Consider the following 15,193-nt stretch of genomic DNA (forward strand, 5'->3'; position numbering starts at 1 on the left):
TCAGACATTCTTATCTTGCATTGATGCTAAATACTACAAAAGAAACAAAAATACCAATGCAACCAAAAAGAACAATCCCATTAAACGTAATAATCATCAACAGTAAAAAAAACATATAACAATTATAATCATAGCAGAAAATTTCAAGAATAATATCAACAAAGCAAAGTTTCTTGAAACTAAACAAGATATAACATTATTATCATGGCAGAAAATTTCAAGAATAATAACAACAAAAGCAAAGTTTATTTCATCAATACTTAGGAAAGAAAAAAGGTGAATAGTACGTACCAGTAAGGTATTCAGGATTATGAAGGTAAATGTCAACTTCGTGCATGAGATTAGTGGGTAAAGGTAAGCCAACGATGAGTTCTTGATCAAGAGGAGTAAATCTGTAGCCGAGTGAATAACGCCTCAAAGTTTCACTCGCACTTAAAGTTTCAGCACTTACTACGCCTAAATTTGGATTAGAGGACCCAACAATACCATGGTTTTCTTCCATGCTCTTGCCGGTATTTCCCTCCATGGTCGGACTAGTAGCAAACGTCAAGAAAATAAAGTGGTTAAATTCTATTAAAATGATTATGATCTCCAACTTAATGGGGTATACGTTTATATATGTATTGGGTTATTACCAAACCTTTTTCTTTTTCTGATTAGTATTAATGTTTTAATTTTTTTTATTATCTTTCTTGATATAATATTATCTTTTAGTTTTTTTTTTCGTTTTTTAGTCAGATTATGTAAGTTAATGTTATTTTGAGGCAACACGTGTACAGGAGAATTTCTTATCATCAGGTTATAATTTAGATAATAGAACGTTCTAATTATTGGCTTTTTACTAAATAAATGAAGTAAATTAAATTTTTTTTGAAAAAAAATTAAATTTAACGTGATATTTTGTAAGAAAATCGGTGAGCGTTTGGCATTTAACAACTTTAATTGTAATTTTACTTTTGCGTGGTCAGATCTTAAAGCCTTTTGTAGCGTTGATTTTCGTTTCCAAGCGGCGTTGATAAAGGAGTCTTCTATGTGCAATCCTCACACCTAAAGGTGTTCAATGCCTTCACCAACACTTGTGATAAAAAATCAACGTCAAAATGAAATACCCTTGAGCTCTTATCTCGCAAAACAAATGTTGGTTTAGGTTGTAAAATGCAAAAAAATTAAAAAGTTATTTCTCACAAAAAAGTGTTTACAAAAAGTTATTTTTCGTAAAGTTTTCTACTCTTTATTAAATAGTAGTATTGTATGATAATTTACCAATGTTGTATATATGTTGAATAAAAAATAACAAATATTATACTTCCTCCATTTTGTTTTAAATGAAACATAATTGGGTGAAGTTACACTATTCGTTGATCAATTTTGACTCTAATTTATCGCCATTATATAAAGAACAACATATTCAAGTGGGGTCTTGTTAGATTCGTGTTGATCCAGACTATCAAATTTTAACTTTTTTTATTTCTTTTATATGTGGACAACTAAAGATATTAATGATTAAGAGAACGCGTTGAGTTACCTGAAAAGGCAAACGTTTCATTTAAAACAACACCCAGGAAGTATAAGAATTTAGAGATAGATGTATAAAAAGGCACAAGAGTCTTGCAACTCCACCGAAGTGGTGCACATGGTTTTGCGACCCAAGTGATAATTTGACTTACTAAATCACTTGAGGGTAGTGGTGTCAAAACTTGTTCTCAAACAGGTTATGGGTATACCCACGACGAATCATGACAGTCAATGCCCCGGGTCGTGATTGGTCAGGTTTTGTTCAACTGGGTCGATCACATTTGAATCATGAGATTGACGGGTGTCGGACAGGTCCGAACGTTCTATTTACAAGTCGATCTATTCCCGAGTATGATCACTTGTGGACAATTTTTAACCGGGTTTCCGTAGGCCGTATTTGGGTTTCATGTACACTTCGGTAGAGTCAAATGTATTCGGGTTGAATTGCTAATGACCTTTTTTTTCTCTCAATAAGTAATTTCATTTCATTCAAAAACCACACGCTCAACAACCAACAAAGGCTCTAGTTACAAAACCACCAAACATAACTGCCTCAACCAATCTCTATCCTTCCTTGAACATTTCCTAGGCAACACACTATACATTCTATCAATTACATTTCTTTGGATTCTATACACACTTTTATCTACCTTAGAAACCATTTGCAACCAAAAAACTTCATTCCTGACACACCAAATCTGATAGACACATGCAGCTAGGACATCATAGCATATCTGTTTCCTTACTGTAGACATTCTGCTTTTTTATGTATCTGTATATGCCTTGGACACTGTTGCTTCTTGTTCTCCACAACATTGCTAATGACCTTAGTTCAATGATTGTGAAGCATTTGGTCTGTTTGCTATTGAACGTCAATTCATCAACAATTCGAATAATAGTATGTTAATTAAGTGAAAAATGAAGAATAGTAAATTTGAAAAATACTTTGAAAATTAGTGACAAATTTGAATTTTGAAAATTTGTAAACATACTTAATTTTGACATTAGTCGAAAATGTTCAATCCAAAATTATAATTGTTCATTCAATAGAAAGAATGAGTTTATTACACTAAATTGTTCATATATGTTCATTCCGAAATTGCAAATGTTCAATCAACAATAGTGTGTGTTCATTATACTACAATGTCTATTTGAATAAATTAAATTGAATGTTTATTGGTTTTTAAATTAAACTGAACGTTCAATCAACAATATTGTTTTTTTATAATGCTCGTACCGGGCCGGGCCCAAACCATGTCGTATATTTTGGAAATTCTTAGTGGTAGCCTTCAATTTTAGCTTTTAATTATTGGTAGCTAAAAAAAAAATTTACTATCAGAATTAATCTTGAGGTTTTGGCTATACTTGAAAATGTCATATAACAATTTTCTACCATAAACAATTGTTAAGAAGATTATTTTTCTCGTAATTAAGGTCTCTAGTGTCTAAAATAACGTAAATTGTCATTGACAAACTTCTTTTGTTCATATTTTTTGTAAAATCGAGTGAAATAAATTTTTATTAGCTTTTCGTAATATTCTGTCTAGTAGAAAATTGGAAAATGAACATTATTATGACATGATAAGTTGTTTTAAAAAAACTTCTAAGGATTGGGGATAAAAAAAATAGTAATTTCAATGTAATTAGGTAAGAGAATGTTATTACTTATTAATAAAAGTGTTAGAGATCAAAAAGCTTGTCTATTTCTTTATAGTTATATATAATTATAAGAGTCTATTAAGTTTTACTTTGAAACATTAAGCATTGAAATTATTGTGGTGGTTAAACTCTCACATTTTATTTCAAAGGTCATATATATGAATCCTAGTAACTACACATTGTTAATATTTTTGAATGAGATTATATACATATGAATTAGAAGTTTGAGAAGAGTGCCACGTGGCACCATTCCTTTAATAGAAACGCCTTTTACTATATTTGTATAAATGTTATATCATAAACTATGACTTGTACTTAAATACGAATTAAAATGCATTTACAAATATTATATTCGTCCTTAGCAAGATTTGAAAAGTATGTTTAACCCTCAAGTTTGAACCTATTTTTACTTGTAACCCTAAACTTGTAAAACATAATATATTTGGCTGTTTTAGAGAATAGAGACAATGTTATCTTACACCTTTTAAAAGTCTCTAAGACAACACTATTCATTTCAATAGTGTTATGAGTCTTAAAAGCATGAAATTCACTATTCATTTCCCTAAGCCAATCTCAGCCTTCCATTTCTCAACTCATCTGAACCACACGTTCCTTTCTTTCTCTCCTCTTCTTCACGTCTCTCAGTCTCTCTCTCCTACCATCCATTTCTCAGTCTCTCTCCTCCAATCCATCCTCTTCTTCATGAAACCCTAGACTCGCTTCCACCAATGGCGATTTCTCTTTGTTTCTCTAGGTTTTCAGTCAACTATCTAGGGTTTGATATTATCCATCAATGGCGAAAATGAAGGATACAGTTTGCAATTTCGAATTCTCACTCACCTGAACTGAGAAGAGTTCGAACTCCTTTGAAGTCCTTCGCCTTGGATTCCGTCTCTCCCCCCATCGTCTCACCGGTTGCCGATCGTTGTCTCTCCTCCTTCTTCTCTCACCTGAACTAAGTGAGTCTCTCTCCCTTAGATCTAGGATTTTATTTTATTTTATTTTCTGATTATTTTTATTTTCTGTTTTGTGTTTTTGTTTTATTTTTGTTTTCTCTCCCTCTCCTCGATTGTTTTCTGAATCTGTTTGGCTGGTTTTTCTTTTCATGATTTCTTTGGGTTTCAATTCTGAGGTAAAATTTTATCTGTTTGGCTGGTTTTTCTTTTCCAGATTTCTTTGGGTTTCAATTGTGAGGTAAGATTTTAACTCAGAAAATATCTTAGAAACTGTTTGGCTGGTTTTTCTTTTGCTGATTTCTTTGGGTTTCAATTGTGAGGTAAAATTTTAACTCAGAAAAGATCTTAGAAATGCTTGAAAAGAAGTTTAATTTATGAAGTACGAATCAATCATATGTTTAATGGGTATGTTTTGTGCTCTGTGATGATCCCAACTCATGCAGCTTCAAGGAGAGGAACACTCTATCACCAAAAGATTCTCAATATATTATTATTTTATAAATTTCATAATTGATTTTATTAGCTTTTCGTAATATTTTATCTAGTAGGAATTTGGAAAATGAACATTATGACATGATACGTTGTTTTAAAAAAACTTCTAAGGATTGGGGATAAAAAATAGTAATTTCAATGTAATTAGGGTAAGAGAATGTTATTACTTATTAATAAAAGTGTTAGAGATCAAAAAGCTTGTCTATGGTCTATGTTATCAAAATTATAAGAGTCTATTAAGTTTTACTTTGAAACATTAAGCATTGAAATTATTGTGGATTAGTGGTTAAAATCTCACATTTTATTTCAAAGGTCATATGAATCCTAGTAACTACACATTGTCAATATTTTTAAATGATATATACATATGAATTAGAAGTTTGAGAAGAGTGCCACGTGGCACCATTCCTTTAATAGAAACGCCTTTTACTATATTTGTATAGATGTTATATCATAAACTATGACTTGTACTTAAATACGAAATAAAATGCATTTACAAATATTATATTTGTCCTTAGCAAGATTTGAAAAGTATGTTTAACCCTCAAGTTTGAACCTATCTTTACTTGTAACCCTAAACTTGTAAAACATAATATATTAAGCCGTTTCAGAGAATAGAGACAATGTTATCATAAAAAAAAATTCTATCTAGATTCCCTGTACTCAATTTATTTTTTCCTTTATAATTTTTTTATTTATATACCATTATGTATCTTTTTCTTGCACTTGGAGTAGCATAAACTTCGAGGTTGGAAGGGTTATTGTAGGGTTGTCAATCAGGTCGAGTTGGGTCAAGTTGAACTATTTACATAAACTGTTCAATGCCACCAACCCGACCCGCTTTGCTAAACAAGTCAGAAATTCCAACCTATAACTAACTTATTTATAAATGGGTTGACTTGAACCCGACCTGTTTAACCTAGATTTTTTATTTCAAAATTTGTTTATGTGAAAAACGGGTTAACCATTTCTAAGTTTTGCTTTGGCTTAATTCTTGCAATTCCTTCACTTAATCACTTCATATCAGCTTGACTTTTCGCGTGGATTTTGCAAAATTCATATATTGTTCTTAAAATCTGTAATATCTTTTTTTTTTCTAATTTCTGCTTGAATTGTGCAAATTCATTCTCATTTCATTTTTTTAACGTCAATTTCTACTGCAATTGAACGAGTTCCTTTCTCATATTCTTTGATTCAACAAAAATGTAAGATTTTAACAAGATGTTGAAGAAGTTATGAAGCATGGGTACGACACCCAGGGTCTGAATCCCGTACCGAGTACGGGGACGTCCTGGGTACGGTACGGATTCGCCTGGGATTCGTACCCAGGACGAATCCAAATACTGGGTACGGGGGTTATGTATGGGTACGGCTGAGGTCAGATCGGGGACGGGGCTGGGGACGGGGCTGGGGACGTTTCTTAGAGTGAGCCCACGTACCCATCTAGTTTAATGAAATTTGAGAGCCCAAATTTCATTTTCTAGGGTTTCAGATTTTCGAAAAACCCAAATACTCTCTCAACTCACCTGAACTGGGAGTGCGAAGTGCTTCGCTATCTCGCCGGACGCTGCCCGCCGTTCACCGGTCTTCCGTCGAGTCGCCGGTTTCTGACTTTCTTCTCTCTCGTTTCTTCTCCTTTCACTCACCGGTTTCTTCTCCTTTGAAGGACTGAAGGTCGACTCGTACTCGCAAAGTCGCAGCCAAGCGCCGGTTTTTCTTCTCCGTCGAAGTCGCCGCCCGCCGGTAAGCTTCTCTCACTCTTTGTTTCTCTACTTTCGAATTTCCGTGGATGTATGTTTGGCGAATTGGTAGACAGTTTGGTCTTTTATTTTCTTTTTTTTGTGGAGGTTTGTTTGCTTTTTTTTTTTAAGGAATAAATGCAGTAAGTTAGTGACTTAGTTTAGTGTTAGTTTATTTAGTTTAATTGAGTGTTGATAATTGAATTGTTGTTGTTTGATTCTGTTTTGATTGTTGAATGTTGGGTTGAATTGTTGGGTTGATTGTTGAATGTGTTTATTAGGAAAAATATGGCATCCCAATCTCAACAACAAAGTACTAATATTGGTAGCAGCACGAGTAGTGGGTCTGGTGCGGAATCAACGCAAAATGAGGGTTTGCCTCCATTGTGGAGGTTTGTAACAAGACTTGAAAAACAAGGGGAGGTTGGTGGAACATGGAAATATAGATGTAATTTTTGTAATGCAAATCGAACATCTAGTTATTCTAGAGTTAGAGCCCATTTGCTTCAAATTAAGGGTCAAGGAATTGCATGTTGTAAGAAAGTGTCCCGTGTTGATAAACTTGAAATGCAAAAACTTGATGATGAATATGAGACTAAGAACAGGATTCGGGCCCTAGGGAAGTTCCTTTGCCTAGTGAATCTCTTTCTCATTTGGACTCCGATTCTACATTCAAGAAAAGAAAGTCTGAAAAATCACCTATTACTAGATGTTTTGGGATTGAAACTAGGGATCAATTGGATCAAGAAATTGCTAGGATGTTTTACACAGGAGGGTTGCCATTTTATCTTCAGAAGAACTACGTTGAGTGGGAATTAAAAAAATAAACTAGCAATCCATAACTTCTTTGAAGAACAAAGATACAGGGTAATATATAGAAATAAGAGATGAGAGAGAAAGGAGAGGTGAATCGGTGAAGTAGCCATGCGTGAGCAAAAATGAAAGCTTGTTTTAGGGTTTGTCCTTTGTAAACCATTGCATTGTGTGTGGCACAAAATTTTTGAAACAAAGGAAAAGCCTAAAGACTAAAGTCTAAATATATATTGTAAAGTTAAATGGGTTAGGCGGGTTGTTTTCAGGTTGAAAATTTAAACCTGAACCTATCCCATTTAGTTTTCAGGCCAGCTTCATATCGACCCATCTATACTTAAACATGTCAAGAATCTCAACCTCAACTCACTTTTTCGGGTAGATTTTGGGTCGGATTATTAGATTGTAACCCTGGGTTATTGATCCAATGATAAACACTAGGGCCTTCCTCATTGAGCTATGTGCACTAGTTTAGAATAACGTTAAACAAGAAAAAACTAACAAGTACTTACATGAAATTCCTGAAAGGTAACCATGAGGTAAGAAGGTCGAAGAGTGCTTAGATATGATTTCTTATCCTAGTACTCATCCCCCAAAATTGTCCACTTTAATAGTAATATTTTACAATATAAGCCATTTCACAAAGAGATGTAAATATTGGTATTGTTAAAATAAAACTACTATAATAATTTTCTTTATAAGTTAATAAGTAAAAATCCTTTTATAGCTTTTGATAGTGTTATGGATTATGAAGCAAATGGCTTTCCCCCATATTTGGATCTCTTGGATCGAATCATGCATCTCCTCGGCCAATGCCTCTATCCTCTTAAATGGCTCCCAAACTTCACCATTCAAACTTTCTCGTGGCTAGTGGTGGAAGCTTTAAGCCTGGTTATCTTCTAAGCAACTGATATGAGATTATGGGAAGGCATTGAAACAAAAAAAAGGGGGATTTAAAGTCTCACATCTTCAATACGCAGATGATACGATCATATTTTGCTAACCTAGCCTTGAAGCCTTTTTGAACATAAAAAAAGTGCTTATATATTCTCTCATCTTGCATCAGGGTTACATGTTAACTTTCACAAGAGCTAGATCATAGGGATCAACATTGAAGAAAACTGGCTAAAAACAACAGCTCAATTTCTCCTATGTAAAATAGGTTCACTTCCTTTCACCTATCTTGGACTTCCTATAGGGGGCAACTCTTCAAGAATTAGCCTCTGGAACCATATTCTTCTTTGAATATAAAAAAGGCTCGCTTCTTGGAAAAGCAAACTCCCGTTTATTGGGGGTCGCATCACTCTCATTAAAGCTTCCCTTGCGAGTTTACCACTATACTTCATGTCCATCTTCCTCTTTCTTAAAGGGGTTGTCGAAAAAATAAACAAATTGTTGCGTCAGTTTATGTGGTCTAGTATTGCTGAAAAGCGATCAATCCCTCTTGTTGCTTGGAACATTATTGAAGCCCCCAAATCTCTTGGAGGTTTGGGAATCTGAAATTTGCAACATCGAAATTCAGCCCTCTTGAAGAAATAGCGATGGAGGTTTCTTCAGGAGCCCAATGCTTTATGGTGCAAAATCATCCTGAGAAAGTATGGTTTCTCCCAAACTGCCAACATAACTGATATAACCAACCCATCTACTGGAGGCCCATGTACAATATATGCAAACAAATCCAAAATCACCCATCCACAAGAAACATGTTATCCTTCAAATTCTAGAAAAAAAATTGGAAATGGGATGAGCTCGTTTTTTTTTAGCACGACACATTGATTAGGCTTGGCCTTCTAAAACTTTCGTTTCCAAGGCTCTCTCCGATTTCCTTAGACCAGATGCCACTATTGCCACAATGAGCTTTTGGCATAGTCTTAATTCGATGTGGGCCCTTGCCTGGTCTAGGCCTTTGCGGGTGCGAGACGCATTAGATAAAGCCTCCATTCTTCATCTCCTCAAAAATGTATCCTTGGTCCAAAATAACCCCAACTCCATGATCTGGACTATTTTAAAGTGCGAAGTTTTCACAGTGAAATCTGCCACCCTGGAAATAACAAAATCTTCCATCCCCCACAACCTTGAACCCATCAAAGGCCTTTGGCGAGGTTTTGTGCCGGCAAGAATTGAAATTTTTACCGGGCCTGTAATTCATGGAAAAATCAACACTCACCACTGCCTTCATCGCCTTGGAATCATCACTCTCATACTGCAATCTCTAGCTGGAATCAACTGACCACATTCTCCTCAGTTGTCCTGTTTCTGGCGTTTCTAGAGCTGGTGGTTAAATCTGTGGGGTGTGGCCCCTCCCAAATCTCTAAAAGAAGCTTATCTCCAATGGAATGTTAGCTTCTATGGGTATTTCTTCAAAAAGGTATAGTTAGCAAGCTTTTTTGTCATTTCTTGGACTTTGTGGAAGCAAAGAAATGAGCGGATTTTCAACAACAATATTAGCTCTGCCTTCGAAATCCAAGATATGGTTATCTTTAAACTTAGCTGGTGAATTTCAGTTTGGAATGATAAATTCCCATATGGCCCAAATGAAGTTTTGAGAAATCCCTCTTGTCTCAAATGGTCTAGCTCCTCAATGTCAAGCTTTGTTTTTTTTTATTGCCTCTTGGCCACTAATAAAACAACAAATAAAATTACAAAAAAAACGTAAAAACCCTTTTGTTATTTGTAGATGAATAATATCTTGCGGTCAAAGATCAAAGATGAAACTTTGTCTCTAAAGAAGAATAAAGCAAACAATTAGAGTAGGGCTGGATGTAATACTCAGTCACTTCAATTTCTTATATTCCTTTATGAGTAGTCTAAACATAATTTTCATGATTACTTGAATAAAAATTTCATATCAACCATTAATAAGGATCCTATCATTACCTCTTTTACCACTCTCTCACTCTTATACATATCCCTTCCTTTAATAAGTCTCAACTATTAAACAATCAACTCTTTGTTTTTTTCCTTCAATTTCTTATATTAGTATATTTTGCACGTGATGCGTTTGCGACATCACTGTGATATTGTATATGTTTCTTTTGTTTCGAAAAATCTGGAAACTACCTTCAGCGAAGAAAATGCGGTAATTTTCTTTTTAGGGAAAAAAATCTAGCATTTACATCAAAGTTGTTTTTTTTAAAAAAAAACTCTATGCCTTTTTTGCCTTCATTAGTTATGGCAGAATAAAAACATAAAATATAAAGGGAATTTTAGTGAATTCAGGCAGAGACCAAAGTATTCAAGGTTCCTTGTCCTAATACGGAAAATATAATGTTGTGATAATTAATATGGATGGAGTACTCACTTGGGAAAAGTTTGAGAGAGTAATATCTAACAAAAAGTTTTTGCAAATCGATCGACTGTACAATTTGGCTACAATTAAGTTATTAATTGACGATGTCTCAATTTATGTTGAGGTAGGCTATAAAATGAGAAGATTGAAGAGAGATCTTCGAGTGAGTAGGTTAAACTAAACTTGAATATAATTTTAAATTATTGCCTCATAATTATGTTTAGTGATTGAATTTTGTGTATGATATGGCAAATCCAATACTCAACAAAAGTGTCAACAAAGGTTGATAGAGTTTTTGAGTTTCACAGATAAAGGGAAGATTCCCACAATCCCGTACATATCTGCTTGTACACATTTTATCTTTTGACAATAATATTCTATGAACATCAAATCCCCCCCTAACCCCCCCACCCCACCCCACACATTAGTCCAATAATCCAGACCCTATATTCAATTCTCTCTAATCCATACATGATCATATTCTCTTTCATATCACTAGAACTCACATTATTAGCCAATAAATTCAATCAATTACATGTACAAGACGAAGAAGAAAGCATCAAGCAAGTATGTGCAATTTGATTATCACAATCACCAATTCCAAGTCATGGAAAATTATAGGTATTTGGCGTTGGCTTACTTCTAAACTGTCAACTAAAAGTAGTGTTTATATCAACTATATAATAGAAACCACTTAAAAAGGCATAGACTTACTTCTATCGTATAACTAACCTAATCACTATTCACTATCTTAGCTAGTATCTCATCTTGGCGTTGGTATCATCTTTTGAGGTCGATGTCGATTTTGGCGTCGGCGTCGGCGCCGGCGTTGGCGTTGGCGTTGGCGTTGGTGTCTTCGTTGCTGTTGTTTCCTTCCTCTTCAGCAGACGAGTTATTACCTTCCTCATCAAGTTCTACTGGCTCAGTTTTTTGTTTTTTTTGTTGGATTCTACATAGGACATAGTCCAACAGCTACCACCCCGCATAAAGAAAACATTAGAATGAAATCGATCATAAACAGAAAAGTGAGAGATTCACAAAGTAATAGACTAATAGTCACATACTCACATATACTCTTTCACTTTTACAAGATTATATAATTTTGACCTTTTAACTTTCTTAATGCATAATTTCAAATTTATTAGTATGTTAGAGTACACCCTAACTATTGTTTTTATACGTATAAAATAGTAAAACATATAATAAGTCAATTTTTAAAAAATTATATTAGATATATGACCTACTTGAAAATCTCAAAAACATGATATTAATTTTATAAAAAGAACTTCATAAAAACATTCCCCTAATATTCAACAAGCTAGATACCCACATCACTCTTTAATAATATATACACTATTTATATATCGAATAGTAGAAAGTATAAAAGAGTTAGAACGATAAAAATAGTAAAGAATAAGAAGAAAAAAAGAATGATAGCGTACCATATCTCTTTTCCACTTGAGAGAAGGACCTAACAGGGAAGGACCATTGATCCTAAATTCATGCATAATCCAGTTAGTTTTAACACCATCAGAAGCATTATTTCCTCTGTAGTAAACCAATGTTTTCTTGAATCCAATTTCTTGATCATCATTAGTCTTAATAGTCTTTTCAACTCTTGTTGCTTTCCAATATCCATCTTCAGCGCTTCTATTTGGACGGCTCCCCTTTTTGTATCTTTTGACTCTTGGTGTAAAGAAATACCATATTTTATCGCCTTGTGGTTCGTAATTTACTAATACATGCAAAATAAATTATAGTCTATCAGTAAGATATATACTATGAGTATTAGATTTACATAATACACAAAATTGATTGGTCGTCCACTTATTAATTAATATTACATATTCAATGCACCGAAAACAAAATTAATGTTATATACGTTCAACTGATTACTTATGAAATATAAGTAGTAAACAAGTAATGCAGAAAACTTTAATTCCACTAATGTTACATACAACATTCATGATTCATAAACTGGGTACACTTGTAGTAAACAATCAGAAACCAATACCCCAATAATTCATTGAAAAGAACCCTATGAAAATAGGTTAACCAGTGCTCAAACTAGGCAAAGAAATCTAAAAATACGAATTATTTTACATTAATCTGTCAACATGAAGTATGTCTAATGGGTATATATCCAGAATATCATAGAATATAGTTTTTAGAAAAAGAAAACCCAAAACAGAGTACAATGTATATTAACTAATAATAAATGGCATAAAAATTAACTTTCTTGTTCCATTAATATTACAAGTAGGATACTCAGAAAGAACTACATCTAATAATTAAAAAAGAATCCCATAATGTGTAAGTATAATCAAAGACTCGGAATAAGCAAAGCAAGAAAACAGTAATTATCAGAGTTTTCTTGAAATTAAAGAAGAAACTGAATTTCAAGAATAATATCAACAATAAAGCAAAGTTTCATTAAAAGTTAAAACTTAGGAAAAGTATGTAGTAGAAAAAATAGTAGTACGTATGTTTAAATTCAAGAATAATAACAACAAAAGCAAAGTTTCTTGAAACTAAACAAGATATAACATTATTATCATGGCAGAAAAATTCAAGAATAATAACAACAAAAGCAAAGTTTATTTCATCAAAACTTAAGAAAAGTAGTAGGAAAAAGAAGAAGTAAATAGTACGTACCAGTAAGGTGTTCAGGAGTATGAAGATAAATGTCAACTTCATGCATGAGATTGGTGGGTAAAGATAAGCCCTTGATTTTGCGCAGAAGATAGCCAAGGATGAGTTCTTGATTAAGAGGATTAAATCTGTAGCCGAGTGAATAACGCCTCAAAGTTTCACTCGCACTTAAAGTTTCAGCACTTACTACGCCTAAATTAGGAATAGGATTAGAGGACCCAACAATACCATGGTTTCCGTCCATGCTCTTGCCTGTATTTCCTTCCATGGACGGATACTAGCAAATGTCAAGAAAATAAAGTGGTGGTTAAATTCTATTAGAATTATTATGATCTCCAACTTATTGGGGTATACGTTTATTTATATACGTATTGGGGTAAGTTAATGTTACTTTGAGGCAACGCTGCCTAGAAACAAGAATCAACGCCACAAAAGGCTTTGAGGTCTGAGGATTCGCAAAAAGAAAATTACACTATTCATTGATTAATTTTGACTCTGATTTATCGCCATTATATAAAGAAAAACATATTCAAGTGGGGTCTTATTAGATTTATGTCAATGCATACTATCAATATGTGCACAACTAAAGATATTAATGATTAAGAAAACGCGTTAAGTTACCTGAAAAAGCAAATTAAACGTTTCATTTATAACAAAAACGGAGGAAGTTTAAGAAATTAGAGATAGATGTATACAAAGGCACAAGAGTCTTGCAACTCCACCGAAGTGGTGCACAGGGTTTTGCGACACAAGTGATAATTTGACTTACTAAATCACTTGAGGGTGAAGAAAAAGCGTGGTTAGACCAAATGAATGAATTGTTGTACCACACGAGTCGATGAGTGGATAGTGTCACTGTCAATCACTCACTCTCTCTATTTATTTTTTCGGTAGACGGGAAAGTGAGGATTTATACCCAGAAGCGTAAATTGGAAATTGGGGATTTATACCCAGAAGCATAAATCCACACAAACACTCCAAATATGGGGTTGATGAGAATCGAACTCCCGACCATGAGGTTGGAGGTGGGAGCCCAATGGTTGGAGCTAGACAGCTAGTTTAATATTTATACTCTTTGGAATACATATAACACAAACACATATTATATTTGTCAATACTGAAATTGAATACACGGAACTAGTCGTCCTTTTCCAACACCCAAATTTTTATGCTTGTTTTCTTTTTCAATACGCACTTTTTGAAAAATATAAATGCAATAATATTGTTTTTGCAAAGAACACACAAACTGCATTCTTGAAAAAATTATAAAAAATGGATTTTTCATCGAGAACTCTTGAAGTTTTACGAAATTCATGAGATACCCCTACGGTTTCAAAAATTCATCGGGTACCCTTTACGTTTGCATATAATGTACCAAACACCCTCAATAACTTACTGGTGTAGTGGTGTTGCTTATGTTAACTTAAATGATCAAAAATCAGTTGACCCCTATCCTAATTCCCCTAATATTTCATATTATGTCCAATAAAGTCTTTTAAAAGCAGACAAATGTATTTAGGTCATTATTAATACTTTGACCGCATGAAAAAAATAGATTTATATCATTATAAAGGACATTTTGGGCATATAATGTAGGTTAATATATAGGCGAATTAGGTTGGAGTTCAAGTGATTTCAGATCATTTAAGTTAATAGAATTAGCATCAATCAATTCTTGAGGGTGCCTAGTACATTCTATGCAAAATTAAAGGGTACCTGATGAATTTTTAAAAACGTGTCGGTACAACGACGTTTGAGTTAACAGAATCAACACCAATCAACGCCGTTTCTCTCACTTCCCTAACCCTCTGTCCTCCTCTCTCCTTCTGCCTCCCTCCTCCCTTCTCCCAACTCAGCGACAAACACTTGCAACGCACGAACCACGAACCACGAACCACAACGACAATCGAAGACTAACTGCACCAACCACGAACCGCAACGACAATCAAAGAGAACCCCACCAACGTTCCAGATCTGAACTCGCCGTCATTTTTGCTGTCTTCCATCTCTCGTCTTCATCGGCCCCTGCCGCTGAGTGCAGCGAATTTCGACGGAGCCTTCATCCTTCGCCATCTTCATCA

General features: G+C 34.0%; 1 protein-coding gene across 1 annotated transcript; it reads right to left on the reverse strand.

The window, feature by feature from the left end:
• Positions 1-13,380, reverse strand: LOC130591769 (NAC transcription factor 47-like). Its single transcript, XM_057395677.1, has 3 exons — positions 13,116-13,380; positions 11,903-12,195; positions 1-33 (listed from the first exon to the last, which is right to left on the reverse strand). The coding sequence occupies exons 1-3, from the start codon at positions 13,378-13,380 to the stop codon at positions 1-3; spliced, it is 591 nt and encodes a 196-aa protein (XP_057251660.1).
• Positions 13,381-15,193: the final 1,813 nt, after the last annotated feature.

Source organism: Beta vulgaris, chromosome 6 (genome assembly GCF_026745355.1).
Source record: "Beta vulgaris subsp. vulgaris cultivar EL10 chromosome 6, EL10.2, whole genome shotgun sequence".
Taxonomy (NCBI): Eukaryota; Viridiplantae; Streptophyta; class Magnoliopsida; order Caryophyllales; family Amaranthaceae; genus Beta; species Beta vulgaris.

Coding starts and splice junctions, on each gene's coding strand:
- LOC130591769 (XM_057395677.1), bottom strand. CDS start 13,380: ATGGAAGGAAATACAGGCAAGAGCATGGACGGAAACCATGGTATTGTT. Junction 12,196..13,115: donor TACTCCTGAACACCTTACTG/GTACGTACTATT, acceptor TGCATGTATTAG/TAAATTACGAACCACAAGGC. Junction 34..11,902: donor TCAAGTGGAAAAGAGATATG/GTACGCTATCAT, acceptor TTTCTTTTGTAG/TATTTAGCATCAATGCAAGA.